The 11,226-nt window shown below is 41.4% G+C and overlaps 3 protein-coding genes across 3 annotated transcripts; 1 reads left to right on the forward strand and 2 right to left on the reverse strand.

Moving 5' to 3' along the window:
* Positions 1 to 321: 321 nt before the first annotated feature.
* LOC140173446 (uncharacterized) lies at positions 322 to 3,916 on the reverse strand. The gene is made up of 2 exons (XM_072196967.1): positions 2,964 to 3,916; positions 322 to 2,724 (listed from the first exon to the last, which is right to left on the reverse strand). The coding sequence occupies exon 2, from the start codon at positions 1,550 to 1,552 to the stop codon at positions 800 to 802; it is 753 nt and encodes a 250-aa protein (XP_072053068.1). The 5' UTR covers positions 1,553 to 2,724; positions 2,964 to 3,916; the 3' UTR covers positions 322 to 799.
* A 203-nt stretch (positions 3,917 to 4,119) lies between these two features.
* LOC112696563 (dual specificity phosphatase Cdc25) lies at positions 4,120 to 5,330 on the reverse strand. Its single transcript, XM_025749373.3, has 2 exons — positions 5,088 to 5,330; positions 4,120 to 4,505 (listed from the first exon to the last, which is right to left on the reverse strand). Exons 1-2 carry the CDS (start codon positions 5,307 to 5,309, stop codon positions 4,332 to 4,334), a joined length of 396 nt encoding a protein of 131 aa, XP_025605158.1. The 5' UTR covers positions 5,310 to 5,330; the 3' UTR covers positions 4,120 to 4,331.
* Positions 5,331 to 6,139: 809 nt separating this feature from the next.
* Positions 6,140 to 10,825, forward strand: LOC112696562 (uncharacterized). Its single transcript, XM_025749372.3, has 13 exons — positions 6,140 to 6,570; positions 6,677 to 6,752; positions 6,865 to 6,954; positions 7,039 to 7,083; positions 7,290 to 7,370; positions 7,865 to 7,940; positions 8,080 to 8,138; positions 8,222 to 8,332; positions 8,446 to 8,585; positions 8,660 to 8,699; positions 9,266 to 9,328; positions 9,407 to 9,588; positions 10,111 to 10,825. Exons 1-13 carry the CDS (start codon positions 6,140 to 6,142, stop codon positions 10,589 to 10,591), a joined length of 1,875 nt encoding a protein of 624 aa, XP_025605157.1. The 3' UTR covers positions 10,592 to 10,825.
* The last annotated feature ends 401 nt before the right edge of the window (positions 10,826 to 11,226 follow it).

Genomic DNA, 11,226 nt, shown 5'->3' on the forward strand with positions numbered 1-11,226 from the left:
GAACATGGCAAATCTCAGGAGATTCTACTCGTAGTAAGGGGCCACCACACGACCTCACCCCCCTATGCTCCACTTTACTCCCTCTTTTTATGTCTTATGCAAATTATACCTATTATCTTTTTCACCTAATTTTGCATTATTATTATTTGCTCATCTAACAAAGCGATAAGTGTACCTTTTTGCAAATCTCAAGTCGAAATAAAGGACATAACGAAAAAGGCAAACGGTCGACCCAACGAAAACCCGGGACTGATCACCCCGGGAACCATAAGGGACCAAACGAGAACAAATCAGCTTAAGCAAAAATACCACAATAAACGGTAAAATAAAAGGCCGCGACGGCCCGAGCAAACGAAAAGTAAAAGTGAGGCCACGACGGCCCGAATAAAACCAGCATTATCCAATACGACAACGAAAAGCAAAAAGGAAAATGTTCATCACAAGCAAAGGTGCCTACACAGACCCAAAACACACAAAACAACAAAGAAACAGGAGGAACCTCCACCTCAAGGCTTCAAGAGATCAACAATCTTCCCGTCCTCAACAGTGTTGAGGGCACCCACCTGAGTAAGATCAAGGTCGGGGGCAAGCACAGCCACTTGAAGCTTAATCCCCTCTTCAGTGAGCTTCACGGCCTCCCGAGCCCCTTGAGCAAGCTCTTTATTCTTTCTCTTCAAAGCAACCACCTCCTTGCAAGCAGCCTCCGCTGAGCTCTCCGACAGCTTAAGCTTTTCCTCCAACTCTTCCACTTTCTTCTTAGCCGTCTCAGCTTCACCACGGGAGGTGTTCAGGTCCTTCATCAAGGCAACATCCCGCTCATCAACCTACTCGCCTCTTCGGCATACTCTTTAGATTTTCCCTCCAACTCAGATATTTTCTTTTTCAAAGACTCCTCCCGGGGTCTCGAGTCCGTCAAATCTTTCTGCGAATTCTGGAACTTCACCTCCATGGTATGATAGTTCCCCAGGACGGGCTCCACCTTCTTGGCAATAGTGGCTGCTCGGAGAAGGCTGCGATAAATCCACCTCGCCTGCCCAGAGAGATCGGCGTCGTGAAAGAACTCTTCCGTACCAGGAAGCAGCTGAGACTCGATAAACCCCCCGTCGTCAAAAATTTTCTCCATAACCGAGAGTGCTTTCCCGGAATCCTGTTTCCTCTTCTTTGAGCTATCGGCAGTTTGCAAATCATCCGCAAACCCCAAGTCGTCATTAAGAATCCTCTCCGTCTCCACATTCGCCTTCCCCGGGGGGTCCACAGTAGAAGCCTCACCCTTGACGGACTGACCTTGGTTAACCCCGGCAGCCTGACCGCTGTCCTCCCCGGCAACCTCACGATCCTGGCTCGCCGAAAGGGTCGCCGACGAGTCCTCCCCACCTTCCTCACTCCCCTGAATGAGACTCATCAGGTCGGCAAGGGTTTTCTTCCCACCGGCCATGGAAACTAGAAAAGCAAAGAAAAAGACATAAGAAACAGGAAAACAAAGGAACAAAAAACATAAGGTAAAAAACTCACCAACATAAGACCGACCGGCCTCCCGATCACCCATAACCATACGGGGGTTAAGGTTCCTCTCACCAAAAATTGCCAACAAGGTGTCAGCAATATTACGATCCTCCGGGCTCAGTCCATCATAGAAAATTTAATCAGGTAGTCGGATCCCGCCCCGAAACTCCAGTAGGTCGGGATCCGCCTATCCCCCTCAAGGGTCAACCAGAAGGGTTGGTGACCTTCGATAGGCCTAACCTTGAAAAAATTGAATTTGAAGCCATGATAAGAATCCTCGAAGAGGCCGAAAATCCTGCGACCTTGTTGGGCCCTATGGTAGCGTTTGGTGGAGAGACAGAGACGGAAAGACTGATACTGAGAGACAGAGACTAAGAGATAGGGATTGAAATAAATCTCAGTATTCTGTTTGGTGTAAAATGGGAGACAGAAATTGAAACAAGAATGAAACTCTAATTTAATTTGCACAAAGGGTAAAATTGGAATTAATTAATTGAAATGAAAGTATTTTAGGTATAAAATATTATTAAAGTTTCAGTCTCCATCTCTAAAAATTTCAGTCCCCTGTGTCCCTACTTTTTGGAGGTACTGAAATACTGAAATTTTAGAGACAGAGACAGAAATTTTATTACCAGTCTCTAAACTAACAAACACGATATTGAGTCTCAGTCTCTCAGTCTCTGTCTCAGTACCTCAAAACAAACGCTACCTAAAGGACATATATCCCTTCTTCACCTTCTGGCGAGAAGGATTTGTGAGGAGAAAAAGGTAGAGGAAGACATTTACAGAGGTTGGTAGCTCCAGGTATTCGCAGACCATCTCGAAACAGCGGATGGCAGCCCAACTGTTCGGATGCAGCTGCGACGGAGCAACATCGCAGCGGTTAAACAGACCCATAAAAAAGGGGTGAAGGGTAGTCCAACCCCCAAAGTCGTGAACATAGGTTCATAGAACCACATCCAATTGGCAACTCGGGGGGGGGGGGGGGCACCAAATTCTTGTAGCATACGCGCTCCCGATCAGCAGGGACATAAACCTGGTAGAACGCCTCTTCGGGACCACCCCCACACAAAAGCCCCGATTGACGCAAATTTTAAAGACCCTCCTTCGTAACTTGGGAGGGGGTGTCCCTCACATCGGAGGACACCCAAGCGTAGTGATCAACGAAGTCGGCTAGTGGTCGCTGAGCCGGGCTCGGGAGGATAGAACGCTCGGCCATACCTACAACAAGGGCACCGCTCAGTCAGAATGGAAGATCGGGAACCCGCACAAAACAATCAAAACTAAGGTTCCTCAAACTTACCCCTACACTAACCCAGAACATGAAAATCCCCAGAAAAACCTTGTCGCGCCCCCCTCTAAAAGGAAAAGAAAGCAAGTACAAAGCCCAAGCGCGCAAACAAGAAAAACGCACAACACACAAAATCAAGGAAAACGACTGGAAAGAACAGGAAACGTACCAGAAATGAAGAAACCTCGAAAGAAAGGAGAACCCAGGCAAGAGCTAGAACACCCGAAGGAGAAGGAGGATAGAAAGCGGCAATGCAGGAAAATGGAAGAAACAAAAGAAAGCAGCAGTGCAGGGAAACGGAAGAGAGAAAATGAAACTATGAAGGGTCTACGAAACAAATAGGGAGCGAAACGTAACCGCCGAAAAAGGAGTGCCAAAAAGAAGGGGCATACCTGTCTTTTCACAAGCTTTGAAATGTTGGGGCATTTAATGCCCCACGCAGAAGCCAAGGAGACAGCACCAAGGACGAGGCAACCACGCGTGCAAAACACGAAATGCCACCAGCGAATTCCCGAGGAGAACGAAAACGCCCTTACTCCGCGAGTAGCGTAAACACGCCTAACCACGAGCTCTGAAACCTCGAGGCTAGCGCGTTAGGGGCACTGTTACGGACCGCCTTAGGTCCAGTCCGCCTACTCGCTGGGTCGGAGCGCCTCCGGCCCAAACCCGGAACGATAAGGAAACCCTACGGGTCGGCCTTCGAGTACCCGACCCTGGCGTCATACAACCACGCTCATCGTACAGGCCAAACTGCCTAGCCGAAACAAGCGGGTCGGAGTCATCGGGGTCTGACTCGATCCCCTGACCCGACGGTTAGGATCACCAGCGCTGCCCCACGTGAGCAGGAGCAGCGCAGGACATCTTGGGCAGTGGGCTAGGTCACCTTTAGGCCCACCCAGCACGGTATATAAGGGGAGAGGTCAGCGCTCCCCCCAAAGTACGTCACAACCCTGACCTAATTCTGCCACCCACAGTACAGACTCTGACTTGAGCGTCGGAGTGTCCTTGCAGGTAGCCACCCCCTCCGCCCCGTTCAACCTCCGACGTCACCAGCATACAGCTTCCCTCGCTCCGCGTATCGTCCGGGATTTCCCTCTCACCAGCTCATCACCTACCGACAACCTGAGATAACCAGGTGACGAACAAGTTATATTAACAAAGTTTGATAGATCTTGTGTATTCATCTCGTCCTCTACACACGGAAACATTATACACACTGTAATCATTTGATATGTATTGATTTATTTTATAAAGCATAAATAGCACATCTAGTTCTGTTAAGTGCTACTCTAAGGAAGCAAAAAAAAAAGAAACAGAGAAACAAAGAAAGGGAATAGTATCTTTGTTATTCTTGGTCCAGTATCCAATGATATATTTCTTACAATTGGAATCGATGCACAACACATATAGGGAATTGAGTTTCTCAAAGATTCATTAAGAAGTGATTACAGTAGTCATCATACATTTTCCTTTTTGGTATACAAAGGTGCTGCACGCATTACACATGAGACCAATGCTTCCATTCCATCCTAACTAGTTATGCAGCCCCATGCTCCTTGCAAGGAACATTAGTGCAGCGACAAACAGGCCTCCCAGAAGCTTCCCAACCATTAAAGCCGCGTTCCAAGACCATGATGTTCTTTATCCCGGCATCTTCCTTACTTTCCTCAAGATAATTGACAAGCTTTCGAGCACAAGTTGGTCCCCGAACCTATAATACAGTATAGTTCATACCACTTTCAGCTCAGAGACACACATTCTGGTATGGTATTATATAAAATGGATATAGGAATTAGGAAGACACTAATGTCACAGAAATCTTATCCTCTGATATAGCAATTTAAGATATAACTAAGCATAGATAGAACTATGATCAATCTTTATAGAGCAAGTTATGCATATAAGAAGCTGATCAATAAATCAATTAAATCGCATTTGAAATTTCACAACAAGAAGAGTAGAAGATCATCCTAATAAAGGAGAATCACACATTTAGAATCGTAAATTCAGATGTGCTTTAACATCAGTCTTCTCTATAGTCTAATCTATCATAGTATTATCTCAGAACGACTTTTCCAGCATAACACGGTTCTACAAGTGTATGTGGCTTCTAATGTTATTAACTTATTATTCTAAATGAATAGTTTGATATCTGTACCATGCAGTCTGGCATATAAACGATTCTAAGCTTAGAAGGCATTTGTACTCTGTACCTATCTCTGAAACTGGAATTGAAGTCTAAAATGTGAAGTAGTTAGGCGTAGATGAAGGTTGAAGAGAAGAGAGAGGGTACCTGGCTGAGAGCACAGTGGAAGACGAGGGTGTCTTTGCCTTTAACCTGGTGGAGAAGGTTAGGCATGTTGTCGGAGAAAGTGTCGCTGGGGAAATGGAGAGAGGAAGAGATGTGGCCATCGCAGATCCTCTCCTCGTCCCTCACATCAACGATCGCGATGTTGGGTTGCCGCCGAAGAGCCAGAAGCTGCGATCCAGTTATGTACGTTATGCTGCGTGCCATCTTCCCCTCTTTCTCTTTCTCTTTCTCTCCTACTCTCTTCTCTTCTTCCGTTCCTTCTTGCCTCCTTCTCACGCTTCTTTTCGTCGCTCCTGACTCAAACCGCGTGGGCTTCTTCTCAATTCAATTTTCCTTTCCTCACTTTTTTTTTTTTTTGTCATACAAACACACTTACTCACACATACTAACCTAGCCCCACTGCTTAGTTTGAGGCGAATGCCTTTGCCACTACATCACATGCCTCAGCCACCTTTCCTCACTTTCGAATTGGATTTCTCAGACCCAAAATCAATTTCCAATTAAATGGATAACATTTTCTACTCCATTTTTGGCTATTTGGGTCTGGCAGAAAGATCTGTTTGAAAAAAAAACCAAAGAGAGAATGTTAGTCACGTGATTAGAACAGTCTTCGTCTAGCATTTAAAGGTAAATTTGCCAATGAGCCTTGGCTCTAGTGGCATTTCTCCCCTCTCCCCACCTCAAGGTCTAGGGTTCAAATCTTAGAGAATGCAATTGAGGAAAAAATGTGATAAATATGTGAGGAGTGTGTGGGTGTGTTGTGTACCTAGGATTGGGGGTTGTCCAATCCATTGGGGTACCTAGAATTGGGGGTTGTCCACTCCACCGACCAAAAAAAAAAAAAAGATAAATTTAAAGAAAGAAAAAAAAGAAGGGTAAATATAAAGAAAGAAAAGCCCGTGTACAATTTTCATTGGAAATTCCAAAAAAATGAGAGTAGGCAGTTTGGCGCCCGAGCGTGTGTTGGCTGGTTAGTTTCCCTCCTGGCAGGCTTTTAGGGCTACCCATCCGCTTCATTTTCTGGTCATTCTCTCATGGACAATCCCTTCGACCACCATGTTCCTCCGCCACACGCCACCGTCACCGCAGCTGACTACGGAGTCTCCGATGACGACGAGGACGAAGAAGAGGAAGAGGAAGAGGAAGAGGAAGAGGAAGAAGAAGAAGAAGAAGAAGATGACAACGAAGAGGACGAAGATTCATCGCCTAGGGCTTTCCCAGTGGCTCCTTCCACAACTTCTAATCCACAGCCAATTGTTATCACCGTGGAATCGCAGTCGCATAGCAGCTTCGGAGACGACGAAGTAAGCAACAAGCGCCGCAAAACGGAAGGCCGAGAGGCGTCGTCTTCGTCTTTGGCAATTGATGGCAGTCAAGGCAGCGAGTGGAACCGCACTGACATTGACGGCCTCTTCTGCCCTATCTGTATGGAAGCTTGGACCAACAGCGGCGACCACCAAATCTGGTTCATCCGCCACTACACTTAATTGGATATATTAATTGTGAAATCATACTCACTAATTGTTGATTAGTATGCTTAACGTGATTCTTTGGTACTTTATTTGGTTCAGTTGTCTTCCTTGTGGACACATATATGGTATGTCTTGTATAAAAAGATGGCTTCAACAGCGACGAAGTACAGGCAAGGTAATTGTAGATAATAGATTGTCATATGATATTTGAAATTGATATACAAATGCATATAAAGATATTAACGATTCGGTTTTCTTGTTTTATGTGTTATTTTATTTCATTATAGTGTCCACAATGCAATATAAAATGCTCATTAAAGGATGTGAGGAAGCTCTATGCATCTCGAGTAGTTACTGTTGATGATGAATCTCAGAAGGTAAAGCTGATTCTATTTGCATTAAAAACTTTGGAAGTTACTTTAAGAAATTAATTTGTCTAAATGGATCTTCTTTTGTGGCAGAAAATTCGGTTGCTTGAAGCCAAATGTGCTGCACTGGAAAGTAAGGTATCATGCTGCTGGTGAAAATTTTCTTGCTTTTACCGTAACAAAATAAAAGACCCTGCAGTTTTTTTAGCTATATGTATCTACCATCTAGATATTTTAATCTCCAGGGTTTGCTCTTTTTGGGCTTGGATTCTGCTGGAATTTAAGGGGCTAATATTCCAAGATTGTTTGTTAAGAAAATAACTCAATTATCAATATGTTCTAAGGGTGCTGATTGGCGTGTGAAAGAGGCTATATGGCGGAAAAGAGAAGCTGCATACCGTCTGGAAATCCAGAAGCTTAAAGCGGTATCCTCTATTCATAATCCATAATTGTAAATGATACCATCCATCTGTTCACTGGGAATCTACTGTTTTTATACACATTAGGTTCACTATTTTGGTACATGCTATTAATTTAATTTTTATGGCACATAGAGCAAAGTTGTTCATGTCTCATTAAGTGTCTTGTTTTTGAATATCTTAGTGCCTTTTTTCATCATGCCTGCTATTGTTGTAAAATGGAACATATAAAATAGCATCCTTGCTTTTGTCATTTATTCCCCTTGGAGGCAATAACTTGATATCTTCAAGTTTTTGGGTACTTAATAAGCATGTTGCAAAATATCTGTTATCATAGTTTTTAACAATTGCATGCTAAATGTTTAAGTATGAATCTGTATAAAAGATTTGGGTGAAACTGCAAATTGTATAAGCATTTCAGTTTTGATCCTTGTGCATGTATTTTAAATACTTTTAAGTTTCTAGTTTTGATCTTGCTGAGAAATACTAATTTGGAGCAGCTACTACTGGATATGGAGAGAATGCATTTTGAACTCATAGATGGCACTCAGGATTATCAGTGGAGATCTGAAAAGGGTAATGGTCCTTTCAGAATTCAAAATGAGTACCGCATAAAATAGGTCCTAATTTGCTTTTAAAAAAGCATAAGGTCCTGGCAAAAAAAAAAAAAAAATTGTTTCTGAGAACATTGACTTACAAGCTATATATCTTGCAGAGCAAAATTTTAGCTTAAAGTCCCATGTAAAAGCATCTTTTTGCAATTTTGCATTACAGGTACGACTTTTGTTATCTATTACATTGACTTAGAAGGGTATTTATTCTGTTTATTTAGAATTTTGTTGTTATGCTCATTTTAGAAAACATTTAATATGGATGATGCACGAGTATTTGATATGGATGTATCCAATCAAATTTTACTAATTGCACGAAAGCCAAGGGTGATAGGTGGAGCAGACTTTCTAACTAAAGTAAGATTTTTTTACTTTGAAATATTTCATATATAGTATATGTCTCTAATATATTCTTTACATGAAGGTTTTCCCTGTAATTCTTATGGAAACCTTGCATTGTTGCCTTTCAGATGAGCTTGATACCTCCATTCGATATGGAAGATATCTTATTGCCTTCTACTACAGAGGGTATTAGAGACCTACATATTTCTCCTTCTGATAGAAGCCTAGCCCTCTATGCTTCAACAGGGAAGAAGTTATCAGTGCTCAGGTATGACTGCATTACTAATTGGTTGTCTGACGTGGTAAAAATGTGGTCATTGATGTGGTTCATGCTAATAACAGTGTGCAGAGCAAGAATACTGTTGTCAACTATGATCTACAGGTAGAAGTTTTGATCCATTATTTTGATTTCATGAATTAGTAATAATAAATCTGTTGATAGTAATGTATGAAAAGCAAAAGTTATTGGTAATATTATGTTTTACTATGCTTTGTGGTTTTCTACAGTAATTACTTGTAGATGAAGCTTTTCCCATTTTTATCAAAATATAGTAGAGAAGAGTTCAGAAGGAGAATGTAAGATATCCTCACTAAACCCAAGGAGATAGCACGAGCTACTGAGCTAGTCAAATCTCTCATTTCATGTTTTACAAAGAATATCCATTAGCTGGGCACTCAAAGAAGCCAAGTAAATTACTGGAATTCCTCTCAATTGTGTAGGAGTCTAATGAGAGAAGTGGATATTTCCTTCTTTAGTTCTGCCAAAGCCAAAATCTCAAATGACATGAGAAAATTGTTAAATCTATTTGATTTCTTTAATTCTTTCCATTTCTGTTTTACACAGTTGTTCAAATGGAGTAATGATATTACCTGAACTTTGAATTGTCACAGAAGTTAGAGGTCACTATTCCTTTTGTGAGATTTTAGTCTTACTATCATTATTTTCAGGTTCCTCCTTGGTCATGTTCTTGGGATCTCAACAATTCACATTACATGTATACTGGACTTCAGGTCAGCACTGTGGTTTTGTATTCATGGGATGTAGGAACTTCAAATGCTAATCTTTATATTTATCTATCTGTCCTGCAGAATGGTTCTGTCTTGGTGTTTGATATACGACAAACTGCAGGACCCATGAAGTCTTTAGTTGGATTGACTAGCAACCCTGTTCATACTGTTCATTCTCTTCTGCAAACTTCATGTCTTCCTAACTCCATCTTATCTGCATCTGCCATTGGCCTTTGTCAGTGGAACATTGATTCTGAAGAAGGGTATGCTGTTTACATTGTGTGGGGTGTAGTTATATGTTTATATTTCCTAATATTGTTCTCAAGTTTTTCCAGCTGATGCTATGTATCAAAATTGTAATTGTTCAATTTTGAAGGGCACTTGTGAAATTTTTCATTTTTATTCTGGAATTGTTTTCTAAGCTATAATGAAGTCAGGAAAATTTTTTTTTTCCAATGTTTACTCCATCTCTATTCCTTCAAATGTTTCTTTTGTTAGTGTCAATTTTCCTTTCTGTTGGGTTTTGGAAACGCATTACTTTACCATAAATTAATACTCAACTCTGGGAAACTTCTGCATGTTTCACTGAGCATTTAAAGCTTGGTATGAGATAGTATATGATGAGTTACACCAAATTTACTCTGCATAATATTAATTTGATACCGGCAGTCTGATGATGATGTTGATGCTAATCATGTGGAAGTAATCTTATGCTCTATTTTTTAAAATCAGCTGTCCTAATGCCTCCCTGCCTTTTGACTTTTCTTTTTAATTTTTTAATGAAGGCCATTCATGCTTCCTGAATCTGATAACCAAGGAGTTTGTATATCCCTTGCCTATTGCCCTAGCAGTGATGACGTTGTTGTTTCATACCGTCCGAAATTTGACATGTCAATGGGTACGCAGCTTTCTCAACTATCATCCACTCCTTCTCAAGTAATTGGAGCAGGAATGCAGGGCTGTCATGTCTTATTCAAGAGACAGCGCACTGATTATTTCAAAAAGATGGGTTCCTCGAATGCCAATCCAAGTAAAATTCGATTTCCAAAACATGCTATTATAGACATAGAGGGTCAAAGAAGTTTGTTTGCAGCTGTAGATGAAGCAACATTTGAATTGATCTTGCACGAGCTGCCTTCTTTTAGCGTCAACCAACGATTCAAACTGCCTGCTCAGGCTCGTGATATTAGGTACTCTCGGAGCTGTGGAATTCTTGGCTGTTTGAGTGAGACGACATTGCAACTTTTCTACACCAAAGTCTTGTGAACAAGGTAATTTTATTTTGCAATCTTTGAAGAAAAATGGAGTTCTTTTTGTTTTATAATCATATGAACCCGAAAAAAATGTAGGTTGTCCTTAACCTAGAGCAGCAGATATTTATTGATTTGCAATTTTGGATAGAGCCTATGTATGCTTTGTTCGTTTTACTGTAAATATGCAATGAAAACTATATGTGAATGAAAGATTGAAAAGTATGAAATGAATTTGTTAGGAAGAAAACCGCCTGTAATACTCCAATTAATTTTGTTTATTTCCATGTTTCCATATGCAAGGGGACAAATACCCTAGTAAACAGAAGTGAATTCTCTTATCCTTATAACCTTATTCAGTGACACGTCTCAATCATAAGCATAGTTTTCCATGGAAGAAATGTATTCATTCGGAAGTGATGTTGATATCAGATAGAAAATATGTTTTAATATGTTTCGCATATGTTCTGAGAGAGAGGAGACTACTTTAGTTAAATGCATTGTGATACGTTGGAGTTGCATTTGTTGGGGCCACCATCATCTTCACTTCACATCAATCAAATAACTAAGGCACCCAAGAATAAATATGAAAAGAATCAAAATGCAGTGATATGGGATTGGGTAAGAGAGGGAGAGGACGATTATAATTCA

Source organism: Arachis hypogaea, chromosome 6 (assembly GCF_003086295.3).
Source record: "Arachis hypogaea cultivar Tifrunner chromosome 6, arahy.Tifrunner.gnm2.J5K5, whole genome shotgun sequence".
NCBI classification, from domain to species: domain Eukaryota; kingdom Viridiplantae; phylum Streptophyta; class Magnoliopsida; order Fabales; family Fabaceae; genus Arachis; species Arachis hypogaea.

Bases quoted from the DNA above. Each gene is read 5' to 3' on its own strand.
- LOC112696563 (XM_025749373.3), bottom strand. From the start codon at position 5,309: ATGGCACGCAGCATAACGTACATAACTGGATCGCAGCTTCTGGCTCTT. The intron at 4,506-5,087 runs GTACCCTCTCTC...ACTGTATTATAG, and splicing joins TCCACTGTGCTCTCAGCCAG to GTTCGGGGACCAACTTGTGC.
- LOC140173446 (XM_072196967.1), bottom strand. From the start codon at position 1,552: ATGGTTATGGGTGATCGGGAGGCCGGTCGGTCTTATGTTGGTGAGTTT.
- LOC112696562 (XM_025749372.3), top strand. From the start codon at position 6,140: ATGGACAATCCCTTCGACCACCATGTTCCTCCGCCACACGCCACCGTC. The intron at 6,571-6,676 runs GTTCATCCGCCA...TATTTGGTTCAG, and splicing joins AGCGGCGACCACCAAATCTG to TTGTCTTCCTTGTGGACACA. The intron at 7,941-8,079 runs GTAATGGTCCTT...TATATCTTGCAG, and splicing joins TCAGTGGAGATCTGAAAAGG to AGCAAAATTTTAGCTTAAAG.